We start from the raw sequence: 12,600 nt of genomic DNA, 5'->3' as shown, positions 1-12,600 counted from the left end.
CGTCATCAGTCTTTCAGATATTCGGTTAGTAGACTTCCAACCTGTTTCGATGTTTGCTCAGGTATCGGTGCACCGACCATCGCTTGATGAAGTTTGGATCCACTTTGATAGGTCTCATTTGATGTATCGGCGAGCTTGCCGTTGTTGCATGCAACAGTGAAGACGAATTATGAGAAACATCCTTATCAGGGTGTGTCCATATGTATTTGCCGGTAAGATCGGGAATTGCGTTGATCTGATTGGCATGACGTGAGAAAGGAGAGAAAGAGTGGAGGTAGTCACTGAAGAGATAACAAAGCAATAACAGTTCATATGAGAATGGGACACCCAAGTCAAATCCGATCACATCGCATCTCACAGTTCATAACAATGGAAAAATACAAAGTTGTACATATAAATACTTGGAATCGCCCATGATCATCGTAAGAACTCGTCAGCAAGTCATTCATCACCTTCCACGTATCAATCAATTCTCATTTCCCTCTGTACACATCGCTCTTCATCGCAAATACGCTACAATGACGACCTCAGGCCTCACCTTCAGTCCTATCCCCTTACCACCTTCGGCCAATCCAAAGTATTTTACAGAATTTGGTAGGAAGGTAGATGGGTTCGATCCTTCCCAAATGACTGAATCGCAGAAACAGGAGATCATCGACAACCTGTACAAGGTGAGTCTGCCAATCCGAGGTCATGCGACATTAGCGTATACTGATAAGGTCATATCTCTATCAGCATTCAGTGCTTTTGTTCAAGAACACCAAGATTACACCTGAACAGCAATACGAACTGACTCACTCGTTCGATCCCGCTGCCGATACCTACGGACACGGTAACAACAAGACGGGGAATACCAAGTCATCGATCCTCCATCCTGATCTCAAGACTATCCCCAGACAACCTCAGGTGCAACTTATAGGAAATGGGAAAGTACCTGGCGAATATGAGGGACTTGATAGTGTGAGTATCACTCCTCAATATCATTCTGACCAAATATTGATTTTGGATGATACGTGTATAGCCCCAACTCAAACATCCTCATCACAAGACTTTCCATAAGACTCCCGTATCGGATGAGGATGAAGATAAGGGTATCACCAGGTTTTATAGATGGTGAGCATGTCTCTGATATCTCGAGTTGTGATTGCTGACGAGAGGAACTCTTCCAGGCATATCGATGCAGCTCTATACAATCTTTCTCCACCCAAAGTCACATCTCTATGGGCGGTCAAGGTACCTCAAGGACACACGCAGATCTGCAGATACGATGATGGAACGGGTGATGAGCTGCCTGTACCTTTAGGTACTACCGCTTGTGAGTACGATGCGATCATGAATCTTAATTTAAGCTGATCATTCGCACGACAGTCGTAAGCGGTAAGAACATGTTCGATATCTTATCTCCTGAACTCCAGTCTTTGGCTGTTCGAACTAAAGTCAGATACGTGAGTGAGCACTGCTTCCAAGGTAATAGTCGCTGAGATCGAAGAGTAGGCACCTCATCCTTACGTGTGGATGTCGAAAGCACATGCGTTACCCACTGGATTAGGGATAGAGAATGAAGGGCTTGAGCTGGACTTGGAAGAGTTGCCGGAGTGGGAGGAAAGTAAGATTAAGACGTTCCCCGTGGTACGTCTATATTCCACCTTCTGTCTGCGATGTGACATTAGCTTACCTCTATATCTGCTAACGACATTAGTGCTGGAAAAACCCCGTGACCGGCTCACTACATATTCAAGTCCATCCTTGCGGCGCTCACCAACTTTTCATTGATCCTCTACCATCGGACTCGACCAAGGAGAACGCTCTATACCCAGACGGTGCTCACATCACTGATCTAACCAAAGTGCGAGAGATCTTGTACAACTTGCAAAGGCCCGGTATCGCTCCTGAATTAGTTTATCCTCAGGATTGGGAAGAAGGTGATCTGGTCTTGTTTCATAATCGAGGTTTACTCCACTCGGTCGTGGGAGCGTTCACAGAGGATCAATTGAGAATGTTCCATCAGGTAAGTAGTCTTTCAACGACGAATGGTTTCCAAGAGACTGATGAAAGGATTTGATCCACACAGTGTAACCTTGCTGCGTCAGACGATCCTATTGGACCCAATGATCAAGATGTCAAGCAATACGCTTAGATAAATCTTTTCTCAAATGATAATCTGATATTCGGTTGTATGTTTTGATCAGTAATAGAATGTGTAAATTATTCCGTATACATGCATCGACAACTATGGAGACTACTCATCGCTAGTTATCGCTGCAATCTATACTGTTCAAACGCTGATCATCGAACATAATAAACCTGTTGAGTTTATTCTGATCATCTCAGCATGGCATGGCGAGTAAAGCTTTCAGTAGAATCGTCCTTCAGAAGTGGTACGACCAGGGAACACCCGTGTGATTTTGGATCTTCGAGTACTTGAGGTAAATATTACAAATACATCTCTGATGGGAATCAGGCGATACTACAGCTATTCCTCTCAATCTAGCCCGGCTCCTCGAGGTGCATGACTCACTGTTCCCCACGACAAATTGCATCACGCCGTTGACCCAATAAACACTGATCGTAGGCTGCCGCAGATTAGTCCGGATACGATTCTAGTTCGCCATACTGCATTTCGCAAGCTAAAACCAATTTCGGCAATTTCTGCACGCGGGGCGGGAGCCACCACCCATCAACTGCCGAAATGGAATCACAAACATAGGCAATCCATTTAAGCGTTCCCAAATCCGTTTCTTTGGTCAAATACTGTTGTCATTGCTGGAGACGGTGCGGAGATCGAATACCCTCTTTCACCAATTCATAATCTCGAGCAATCACACATCCAGTTCTGCAATCTTCTGTTCACTCCCTCAACCGACATTTATCATTAGAGGTTCATAAACAATGCCTTTCCTCTCCGGGTCCACTGAACATTCCACGGGGATCAACAAAGCGAGGTTACTTATTATCAACCCCAATGCCACGCAAGTTCGTATCACAAGACATGCACCTTAGCTCGACGCGATGGGAAGACTGATTCTCTTCGGAACTCACTCAGGCATTCACGGAATCGATCCAACGGACACTGGTCCCCCCACCTGACATGATCCTGGATTTTTACAATCCCTCACACCCGGATGCTCCGTACAGTATAGAAGGATCTTACGACAGTGTCATTTCTGCGGCAGCTTGTCTGAAGGACCTTAGAAGTCAATTGGATAAATGGAGCGGAGTGAGTTTTCTGAAGGTGTTCATCTGTATATCATCATGTCAAATCCCTTGCATGTCACAATATCACCATATCCTGCTAACGCAATCATGTTATGCTCTCGTGCTCATGCTGATCATCTTGTTGCATTCGCTACTAGTTTGTGGTAGCTTGCTTCTCAGATCACCCTCTCACCGCGTCTCTCCGCGAATTGACATCCTCACCGGTGACATCCATTCTAGCTGCTCCTCTCCTTCTTGCATCGAACCTGGGCTCTCGGATCGGAATCTTGACGACCTCACCACGCTGGGTGCCACTCCTCACACATGATATTCATTCACTGCATCTCTCGCAGCAATGCTCAGCCGGTGTGGTCTCATCTGGTCTTTCGGTCCTCGATCTTGAGGACTTGCCTCGTGAGGCAGTGATGGGGACCTTAGTCAGGATCGCCAAGGAGGAGCTAGAGGAAAAAAGAGATGCGGATGTCATCGTGCTTGGATGCGCGGGGATGGTGGGATTGGACAAGGAGATTCAGGCAGTCTGCAGGAGGGGGATGGTAGTGATAGATCCTGTAATTGCGGGAGTCGAACTGTGTGCTAGTTTAGTCAGAATGGGTCTGTCCACGGGGAAATTGGGCATGTATGCAGCTGTTTAGGTCGCACCTCTAGCATACTGTAGTACTTCTGCACATAAGCATAGATTTCGATATTGTTTGAACCCGCAAAACATCTGTCTGTAATGCTGCTTTGTCTGTCTCTTCCCCTGCAAAGCGCATCCATCAAACTGTTATGAGACCAGATTGTCCCATCATCGTACGCCAAGATAATCGTCAACTCCCGTCTAGATGCATACAACTCCCTGTCGGGGTCGAGTGCCTTTGCTCTGGCATGAAAGATGTGCACAACAAAGCGATGGTCCACTTCTGTTAAGACGCGTGGAATTGGCTCCACATATGCACAGACACAGTACCTCATACTCAATTACAACCCGGGTTTGCGAGAGTTATATCAGGGCTGGGGAAGAAAGCTAAAGTAGGTCTGAACGGCTCTCTAGCGAGCGCCCAAAACTTAGAACCAATGTCGGTCTCGTTGTGATTGGCTGATGGATGACATCAAGGAACCTATCTTCTTATCTGTTATTTTTTCTCTTATCTACGTGTGCGACAGTCACATGCCCTCCCACCGTGTAACCAATGACCAATGACCAATGAGCTCCACGTTCACGACCGCAACGTGTCCCCACAACCCCAAACGCCACTGCACTTATCAAACGCTAGTAGTTCCTTGAAGCCCTGAAATCTTGTCTTCTGCGTCATGCCAAGGGCGTCTATAAACCGGTTTTCTCCAGATCGCATATTCTCGCTTGAAGTTTATGAATATATATTTTACCTTATCTTTGACTTCCATGATAAGGCGAGAGCCAGTCAATTGGAGTTTGTCTTAGCGATGAGGTAATGAACCAACCAGAAGATCTGGTCATTCTGAAGATATGATGCAAGAAAGCGAGACCCGACTAGAATGGAAAAGTAAAAAGAGATAAGGAAAAAGCAGGCTCCACCGTTGAAACAGAATGGGAGATATTTATCGTCAAGAGTATCAGAGCTTGTTTGAGCGCCCTCCTGGCCATATATCACAATCACATTTAGCATCGAGTCTACCTCATAACTCACATATCTCAAAGTGCGTCCGACAATTGTTGATACAACATGAGAGCCAGACAATTGGCTGGAGAGCTTGAAACTCGACATCCTGAAGGATTGAGCCATCTTGAATTGTTCTTAGCAACCGAAGACCTGCTACCTGTTACCGAAGAGAAAAAGACATGGACTGCTTGGAGTTTCGTAAGTCGATACATTCCTGCGAATCGTCTGGGTGCCCTTGAGCCTGTGAGCTCATCCCAGCCTTTCAAAACAGGTCTCATTCTGGATCGCCGATTCATTCAATCTGAACACGTTCACGATCGCGTCCTCTATGATAGCAGCTGGTCTTAACTGGTGGCAGGCTTTCGTCTGTGTCATAATCGGTTACGGCTTGGTCGGTCCATTGCTGGTGCTCAACGCTCGACCAGGTGCAATTCACGGTATCGTCTTCCCAGCTGTCAACCGTACCACTTTCGGTCTTTTCGGTTCATTGTGGCCAGTCTTCAATAGAGCCGGTATGGCATGCATTTGGTGGGGGGTTCAAGCATGGTTGGGGGGTGAATGTGTATATGTCTTGTTGAGAGCCTTGTGGCCAAGTGTTACTCGAATTCCGAATAAGATGCCAGCTAGTTCGGAGACGACTTCGGGTGAGTTACTGGTGACGATCCCCTCTCCGAAAATATCCCAATTCCCCTGAAACTCCCGCTGAGGTAAGCCTTCTTTACGCTAATCTGGTTACTACGTATGCAGCCTACATCCTTTCCTTCGTAATCTACTGGCTGTTATCACTCCCCACCATCTGGGTACCGATTCATAAACTCAAATGGCTCTTTGCTGCTAAAGCCGTCGTCGGACCCATTGTCGGGTTCGCTTTGTTCGGGTACGTCTGGAATGTGACACCCTCTCGGCTCCAATTACTTTCCGATCAATCCTATGAACCGAAATGTGAACGCTGATGGACTCCAAATAAACGTAGTTGGTCGATCTCCCGCGCTGGAGGTATCGGACCTGTCTTCTCCCAACCAGCCCAACTCTCGGGATCGGCCCTTGGCTGGCAAATGATCATATCCATCTCATCATGTTTCAATAACATGTTCACCTTGATCACCAACGCCCCCGATTTCGCTTCGCGAGCCAGGACCCCATCGGCGGCTGTTTGGCCACAGATCATCGCTATGCCTATCGGATTCAGTGTCACCAGTTTTCTGGGGATCGTCATCGCCTCATCCACGGTCCCTCAGTTCGGTGAACAGATATGGGACGTTGTCAAAGTGAGTTGTCTGTCGCCTCGATGAGGGTTTCGCTTATTTCATAACAGATCATGGACAAAATGCTTGACACCAATGGGGACTCCAAAACACGAGCTGGACTGGTGTTCATAAGTGCCGGGTTCATCTACGTCCAGCTCCTTCTCAACGTTGCGGCCAACTCTGTCTCGGCTGGTTGTGATCTGACGGCCCTTTTCCCACGATACATCAACATTCGACGCGGAGGGTACATCGCGGCCATTGTCGGAATATGTATGAACCCTTGGCTACTATACAAATCGAGTGCTACTTTTGGTAACTACCTTGGTGCTTATGGTGTCCTCTTGTCTTGTATCGCTGGACCAATGATCACCGACTACTGGTTCGTCAGACGGGGTCACATGAGACTGAATGATTTGTATACTCTCGACAGAAGTGGATGGTATTGGTACACTGCAGGTATACACTGGAGAGGTTACGTAGCGTATCTCTGGTGAGTATCGTTCCACAGCTTCATCCGCTCCACCCAAAGCGAATGATCAGTCCACTGATTTCTGTCGGTATGTACAGTGGATTCGCCGTCAACGCACCTGGTTTCATACACACTTTGGCACCCAATGTCTCTGTTCCGGTTGGTGCCCAAAGAATCTATTACCTGGTCAGTCTTCTTGCCGTCTTTCAGTTTCCATTGCCCTCGAAGCATCCCAGACTGATATGTCATCTTCCAATATACACTGTAGTCGTGGATCACGGGTACGGGTATATCCGGTCTGGTGTATTATCTGCTATGTCTTCTATCTCCACCTCCTGGAATGAACCGAACCTTCTGCGAGATTGACGAATCTGCCGGGGAACCAAGGATCGACGAGATCATGCGTGAGAAATACTCCAGTCCTAGGGAAGGCGCCGGAGTTCCGTCTCCGTCTGGGCAGTCCGGAGAAGAAGGAGACGGGTATGGATATGATGAGAAGGCGAAGAGAATTGGTACTGAGGTTCATGTCCTACCATCTCGGGAAGGGTAACTTGCGCTGCGAGGCTCGTCAGTCTGATAGTCACGTGCAAGAAGTGAATATGGATCGGCAGGAGTCGCTTGGGGAGATGGGCCGGTGTCATCGATGCAGCGAGAGGGTGACCGTCGGATAGAAGTCAAATAAAATGAGGATGCGTTTGTGAGAAGAGCTGTTCGTTTTCTTGACGAGAGATCGCGGAAATTTAACGTTGTTTTATATTCTCTTTGAAATGTCACTATTGAAGAATCTGAAATTCAATTGTCCGCATGTCTCTACTAATTATCAAGACGTGTGGAGCATCGGCATAATCTGAAAGCAAGATACGTGAAGAGTTTGTTCACTCGAAAGGAGCGACCCTCTAAATTACGCTCCAGTGTACTGTACAGTGTCTATATCTCGATTGATAAATCATATCTAGGGGAAATGGGTCACTCTGAAGATTGAGCTCTTCTGCCATATGTGGTGCATCTCATGGCAAACTAACTATTGAACAGAAATGATTATCAATCTGCGGATGACTCGGCAATCATGGTTTCCCGTCTGGAATCTCATTACAATACGTAACCCCTTTCAGGCTAATTTCAACCTTTTTTGATCACGTTCGAAATCGTCCTGAACCTATTTTCGTTGACCAAGTTTGACCCCAATCATAAAGGTTTTTCTGTCAGCCTCCTCCACTTGTCTCTTCCCCACCATGTTTGACAAACACATGGGAGAGGGGGGCCTGAAGAGGATCCGATAGATTTGTTAATTGACGAGAACGTACCTGTTTAGCGAAACCATCATCCGTCAAGAACCTCAGACCGACGCCTGCCATACCCGTACTGGCCTTCCAAGTCTTTTCGTGGCCTTCATCGCTACCTGCCACAGCCGTAAATGCAGCAGTATGGTTGGCGCCATTGGGAACAGTAGGGACACCGAACATGGGATGGCAAGCTGAAATCGACAGACCGACATCAGCGTCTCCTCTGGAACCCGAAGCTAATTTTGTGAGATATGGAGACGTACCAGGCAGCTCATGTGTCACATTGCCGAAGTCGGTGCTGGCCCAAACCGTATGTTCCTCGCCATTCCCGACGACAATTGGGATATCGTAGAGTTCAGACATGGTCGAAGCATATTCTTGCTGAGTGGATGGGCAACAGAGTCAACGTTGAATCCAACGACGTCTGTTTCTTCCCCTACAGAGAGATACCTGATGCGCTCGTTCCAAGAGATACGAGCAGAAGACGGGTGAAGACTCACAGCAAGAGCCTCGACGTTGACCAGCTCCTTATACAGACCGAGACCTTGTTGGATCTTGAATGTGCACCCTGAAGCTTTGGCGCCTGCTCTGCGAAGCGGAACGTATCACTCATTCAGCTGAAGCTGAATGAACCGAATAGAAGAGAGTAGCAAGTTCAGCTTCAGCTGAATGAGAGATGAAAACTGACAAGGACAGAAGAAGCAAGAGGCGCGGGAGAAGGGAAGGGAGGAGAAAAGAGAGATCAAAAAGTACCACTCACTCTATACAGGAAGTAATCCTCTCCAAGGTCTCCTCCACCTGGGCGGAAGTATGTGCTCGGACAGAGTATTGCATCTGAGTATGCTCGGGGATGACTGTGTGCGATAGACTGCTGAGTCAGAAACAGTAGCCAAGCGAAGTCGAGTTGACCAAGAGTGAAGTGAAACTCACTGTTGGGTGCTTCACCGCCGTTGGCGATGATGCCGTGAACTCTACAATTCAGGACGCACAAGATTCAGCTGTTCGTCAGACCTGCGGATCTCTTCTTCCCTCTTTTCCACTCACTTCCGTGTCGACACCGCTTCCTTTCCCTAGCGGCCACCCCTGAAAGTGAGGGTGATGGGGAAGGTAAACTTCGAAGACAAGCTCACCGTATACCAGGTTTCAGCTGCTGCCTCAAATGAGATAGCCGTATAAGTCGAAACAGCAGCGTCAAGAGCGTTGACTCCCTCCCAAGGGGCCGAAGCCGCATGAGCTGGGTGACCGTAGAAGTCTACTTCGAATGGTGTTACTGCTAAAGTCGGACCCACTTGGCCGGTTTTGGAAGGACCACGGCCAGGGTGGATCATCATACATGCTCCGAGGCCCTTGTCTATCACGTTGACAACGTCAGCCGACTAAAAGTGTGAGGGACGTGATCCCAGACGCACAGGAGTGGAGGACTTTGCTGGCTTGAGGAAAGGCGGGGAGATAGGAGGCGCCAAATTACCAGAATACAAATGAGATCTGTCGCAACTCACAAGCACCAGCATCCAGCAGCTTGACCTTTCCACCCCCACTTTCTTCGGCAGGCGTACCTATCAACACGACTTTGCCGGGTATGTCATGTCTCTTCATAGCCTCTCGCAAGAATTTCGTGAGCGCTTGTACGTTCATCACGTACTGCGTGGGCAACATGATTGGTTCTCAAACTTTCCGACCGAATGATGCTCCTCGATACCTTCATGGCCTGGTAAGTGTTTACGCTTGGCACCTCACTTTGCTCTAACAGCCTGCCAATAGCTAACGCCACCTTGTACAGATGGCAAGTGCCATTCTTATGGCGGCTGAACTCGTTTGGCTGTGTGTCTGGTGGTACTACTACAGGTGGACTAATACAAAGAGAGATGCCGGCGCTGCAGCCGCGGGGCTTACGCAAGAGGAGATCGATCATGCCAATAGGCTCGCCGGAGAGACTGATCAGACAGACTTGCGTGAGTCTACCAGACCCGTTATGGAAGCTAGTAACACCGATATGGTTCTGACGTTGACGGATTGTGAGCAGAAAACCCCTGTACTAGACATCGTCTGGCGGAATCTGTCTCAAGGGGCGGAGTATTTGTATTGACAGTCGTTCGAATCATGGTTAGGCGGGACAGGTGAAAAATGACAAGGCGGACTGATGTCCAGGTTTAAGGAATGCAACAGTTGTTAGAGTAACCAGCAAGTCAGAGTAGACCGAAACGCCTTTTTGGTTAACATTCGTGACGAGAGGAACGCACCGTATGCTGTCTTGCAGCGTCTACTTCCTAACTATTCGGTACAGAAAAGGTTTACTGCGAACGGACACCTCTCTGTGGATGGCTCGTATTCATATTTGTTCTGGACCATTATACTAATCGGCCTCCCGTATAGGGGCATGAACCCATCGAGTCATATGACGATGTGCTGTCACACTAGCCTTCTCATTGACTGTATGATCCATATTGTAGCTCAGGTGAGCTATCTCTGGACCTCCTGCGAAGCGGTAAATGGCTCGGGTTGTCAGGTCACGATGGCAAACGTAACCAGTCGCCACCACCGAAACACAAACTAGAACGATCGGAATCTCCGATAGAGACGGAATTCCGCTGGTTATATAGGCCTCTAGATGTCCTGGGCCGTGGTCATCATGTCACTTGATTCATGACAATGCCATCGCCAATGAAATCAAGTGAATTTGGAAATGTGAAGCCAAAACAAAGTAATCACAGAATTCCTGGACATGTACAAGTGCAAAGCCCCTGCTGGCATTTTCTGACTGAAAGAGGAAATCAGAGATTGTGATGTAATCATCCTGAGAAACCACAAAATCGAGCTGAACAGTCGTTGAGAGTCTGGCTGAGGTGACTGCCAGAATATCTCCATGATCACCAGAATCATCCTGGCAATTTGCCGAACACCCATCAAGCAATGACCTCCAGCAATCAGCTCTTTTTAGTTGAAAATCATATTGTCGGTAAAATCGGCAAATCACACGATTTCAGGGACGACCAAAGGTGTGTCACCTGGGGTGTAAAAAGTTCAGATTATTCTCATCTCCGATCTTTGCATACCCATCAGAAACGACATGGAAGATCGCATAGAACTGGACACCTGGACTGGTCGATCGGACCAACAGTCCCCAGGGATTGATAGACACGTTCACAATCACATTCAAAACGGGTCTTCCGAGCGGGACGTAGAGGTGGAGAGCAGCAGTGTAAACAATGCATCTCCAGTTGTTGAGCAAGCAGCAAAACAAAGTGAGTGGTCGATCCCGAGATGCAAATGCTCACAACATGTATGATCAGGCTTCGAGGCTTATCCGGATGGAGGTGCGGCGGCGTGGCTGCAAGTGCTCTACTGTTTCTGCATTTTCTTCACGACTTTGGGTGGTATCTACGCCTGGGGCATCTTTCAGGACGCTTTACATGCAGCTCAACTCGCCCCTACCTCTACTCTCGCATTCATAGGGTCTACACAAGCCACGTTGGAGGCCCTATGTGCAATTCCCATCTCGGCTTTAGTGACCAGATATGGGAATAGGAATGTTGCAATGATCGGAGCGATTTTATCAGGTGTAGGACCCATCTTAGCGGGCTGGTGCACAAGATCTGTTGCGGAACTTCTGGTCACAGAGGTGAGACTAATCTTCTGGGGTCAGAATGAAGCTGACAGTGCGATATGCAGGGGTTCCTATTTGGTTTTGGTCAGGCTTTATGCTTCTTCTGTGCGGCAACCCTGCCATCGAGCTACTTTTCTCGCAGGAGGAATCTCGCTACCGGACTGGTGTACGCTGGCAGTGGAGTGGGCGGTGCAGCTCTTTCTCTATCAGCAGACGGTCTGATCAAGACTGTCGGACTTGCGTGGGCTTTTCGCATCTTGGGAATCATATTTCTGGCCATCAATTTGCCCTGTGCATTTCTGCTGAAACCGCGAGTGATTATTTCACCAATCAACCCCATGACGAGAAAGAACGGAATGACAAGGCGACGGCTTATAGATGTTAACCTGTTGAAAGATTTCCGATTTGTGCTTGTGCTGTTAGGGAGTGCGGTAGCTTTATTTCCCTTGTTCATGTGAGTGGTGTTGCGAAGAGGGCAGGAACTGGACTCATCTCAGCTTGAACAGTCCCCCATTCTTCCTGCCCCTGTTTGCGACATCTATCGGGCTCAACTCTGGCTCGGCTTCGTTGCTGCTCGCAGGCTTCAACCTAGCATCTGCGACCGGTAGAATTGGATGGGGGTTCATGGCAGATAGATGGTTTGGGTCGTTGAACGCGTTGCTCTTGTGCCTTGCTGCAAATGCGACATCTACCTTAGTGATCTGGCCAATCGCTGGACGGGTGGAACCTCTGTGAGTTTTAGAAATGAGGATGAGACACGTGCGCTGATGGGTGATGAAGAGCTGTGTTTGCTGTTATCAATGGGTTTTGCGCAGGTGGTTTCTTCTCACTCATCCCTGGAGTAGTCTCATCGCTCTTCAGTGATAATGACCTGCCTGTGGCTTTCAGCATGATTGTGTCTTTATGGGCGCCAGGCTAGTGAGTGTATCTGGAAAAGGTATGAGTTACTCCAGGCTGACCTGATTGAACCTAGCTTCTTAGGCGCACCCATCGCCGGGTATCTGTTGCAAGCGTTCGGAGGACCAGATTCTGGATATGAAGCTTTCAGACCTGCTATCTTTTATGCTGGAGGTTTGGGCTTGTTCAGCGCACTGATGGTGTTCGGTGTGAGAGTGAAGGAAGGGGGCAGCTGGCGACGAAGGGTATAGAGAATGATAATTTA

At 48.2% G+C, this 12,600-nt stretch overlaps 6 protein-coding genes across 6 annotated transcripts; 5 read left to right on the top strand and 1 right to left on the bottom strand.

The window, feature by feature from the left end:
* Positions 1-518: 518 nt before the first annotated feature.
* On the top strand, positions 519-2,137 carry V865_002065 (uncharacterized protein; the record flags this gene model as incomplete). The annotated part of the gene is made up of 8 exons (XM_066225873.1): positions 519-671; positions 736-960; positions 1,022-1,113; positions 1,170-1,315; positions 1,369-1,445; positions 1,495-1,629; positions 1,700-2,008; positions 2,072-2,137. The coding sequence occupies 8 exons, from the start codon at positions 519-521 to the stop codon at positions 2,135-2,137; spliced, it is 1,203 nt and encodes a 400-aa protein (XP_066081970.1).
* A 752-nt stretch (positions 2,138-2,889) lies between these two features.
* Positions 2,890-3,848, top strand: V865_002064 (uncharacterized protein; the record flags this gene model as incomplete). The annotated part of the gene is made up of 3 exons (XM_066225872.1): positions 2,890-2,973; positions 3,044-3,217; positions 3,354-3,848. 3 exons carry the CDS (start codon positions 2,890-2,892, stop codon positions 3,846-3,848), a joined length of 753 nt encoding a protein of 250 aa, XP_066081969.1.
* A 1,050-nt stretch (positions 3,849-4,898) lies between these two features.
* V865_002063 (uncharacterized protein) lies at positions 4,899-7,101 on the top strand (the record flags this gene model as incomplete). Its single annotated transcript, XM_066225871.1, has 7 exons — positions 4,899-5,033; positions 5,107-5,479; positions 5,583-5,712; positions 5,809-6,103; positions 6,151-6,572; positions 6,650-6,737; positions 6,820-7,101. 7 exons carry the CDS (start codon positions 4,899-4,901, stop codon positions 7,099-7,101), a joined length of 1,725 nt encoding a protein of 574 aa, XP_066081968.1.
* Positions 7,102-7,659: 558 nt separating this feature from the next.
* Positions 7,660-9,430, bottom strand: V865_002062 (uncharacterized protein; the record flags this gene model as incomplete). Its single annotated transcript, XM_066225870.1, has 9 exons — positions 7,660-7,707; positions 7,856-8,025; positions 8,098-8,215; positions 8,335-8,422; positions 8,595-8,688; positions 8,765-8,805; positions 8,965-8,984; positions 9,124-9,185; positions 9,334-9,430. 9 exons carry the CDS (start codon positions 9,428-9,430, stop codon positions 7,660-7,662), a joined length of 738 nt encoding a protein of 245 aa, XP_066081967.1.
* Positions 9,431-9,488: 58 nt separating this feature from the next.
* Positions 9,489-9,920, top strand: V865_002061 (uncharacterized protein; the record flags this gene model as incomplete). The annotated part of the gene is made up of 2 exons (XM_066225869.1): positions 9,489-9,545; positions 9,615-9,920. 2 exons carry the CDS (start codon positions 9,489-9,491, stop codon positions 9,918-9,920), a joined length of 363 nt encoding a protein of 120 aa, XP_066081966.1.
* Positions 9,921-10,901: 981 nt separating this feature from the next.
* V865_002060 (uncharacterized protein) lies at positions 10,902-12,586 on the top strand (the record flags this gene model as incomplete). The annotated part of the gene is made up of 6 exons (XM_066225868.1): positions 10,902-11,076; positions 11,125-11,453; positions 11,504-11,892; positions 11,945-12,169; positions 12,219-12,356; positions 12,412-12,586. The coding sequence occupies 6 exons, from the start codon at positions 10,902-10,904 to the stop codon at positions 12,584-12,586; spliced, it is 1,431 nt and encodes a 476-aa protein (XP_066081965.1).
* Positions 12,587-12,600: the final 14 nt, after the last annotated feature.

This window comes from Kwoniella europaea, chromosome 1 (genome assembly GCF_036810445.1).
Source record: "Kwoniella europaea PYCC6329 chromosome 1, complete sequence".
NCBI lineage: Eukaryota > Fungi > Basidiomycota > Tremellomycetes > Tremellales > Cryptococcaceae > Kwoniella > Kwoniella europaea.
Note: the sequence above shows the minus strand (reverse complement) of the source record. Positions and strands in the feature narration are given on the sequence as shown.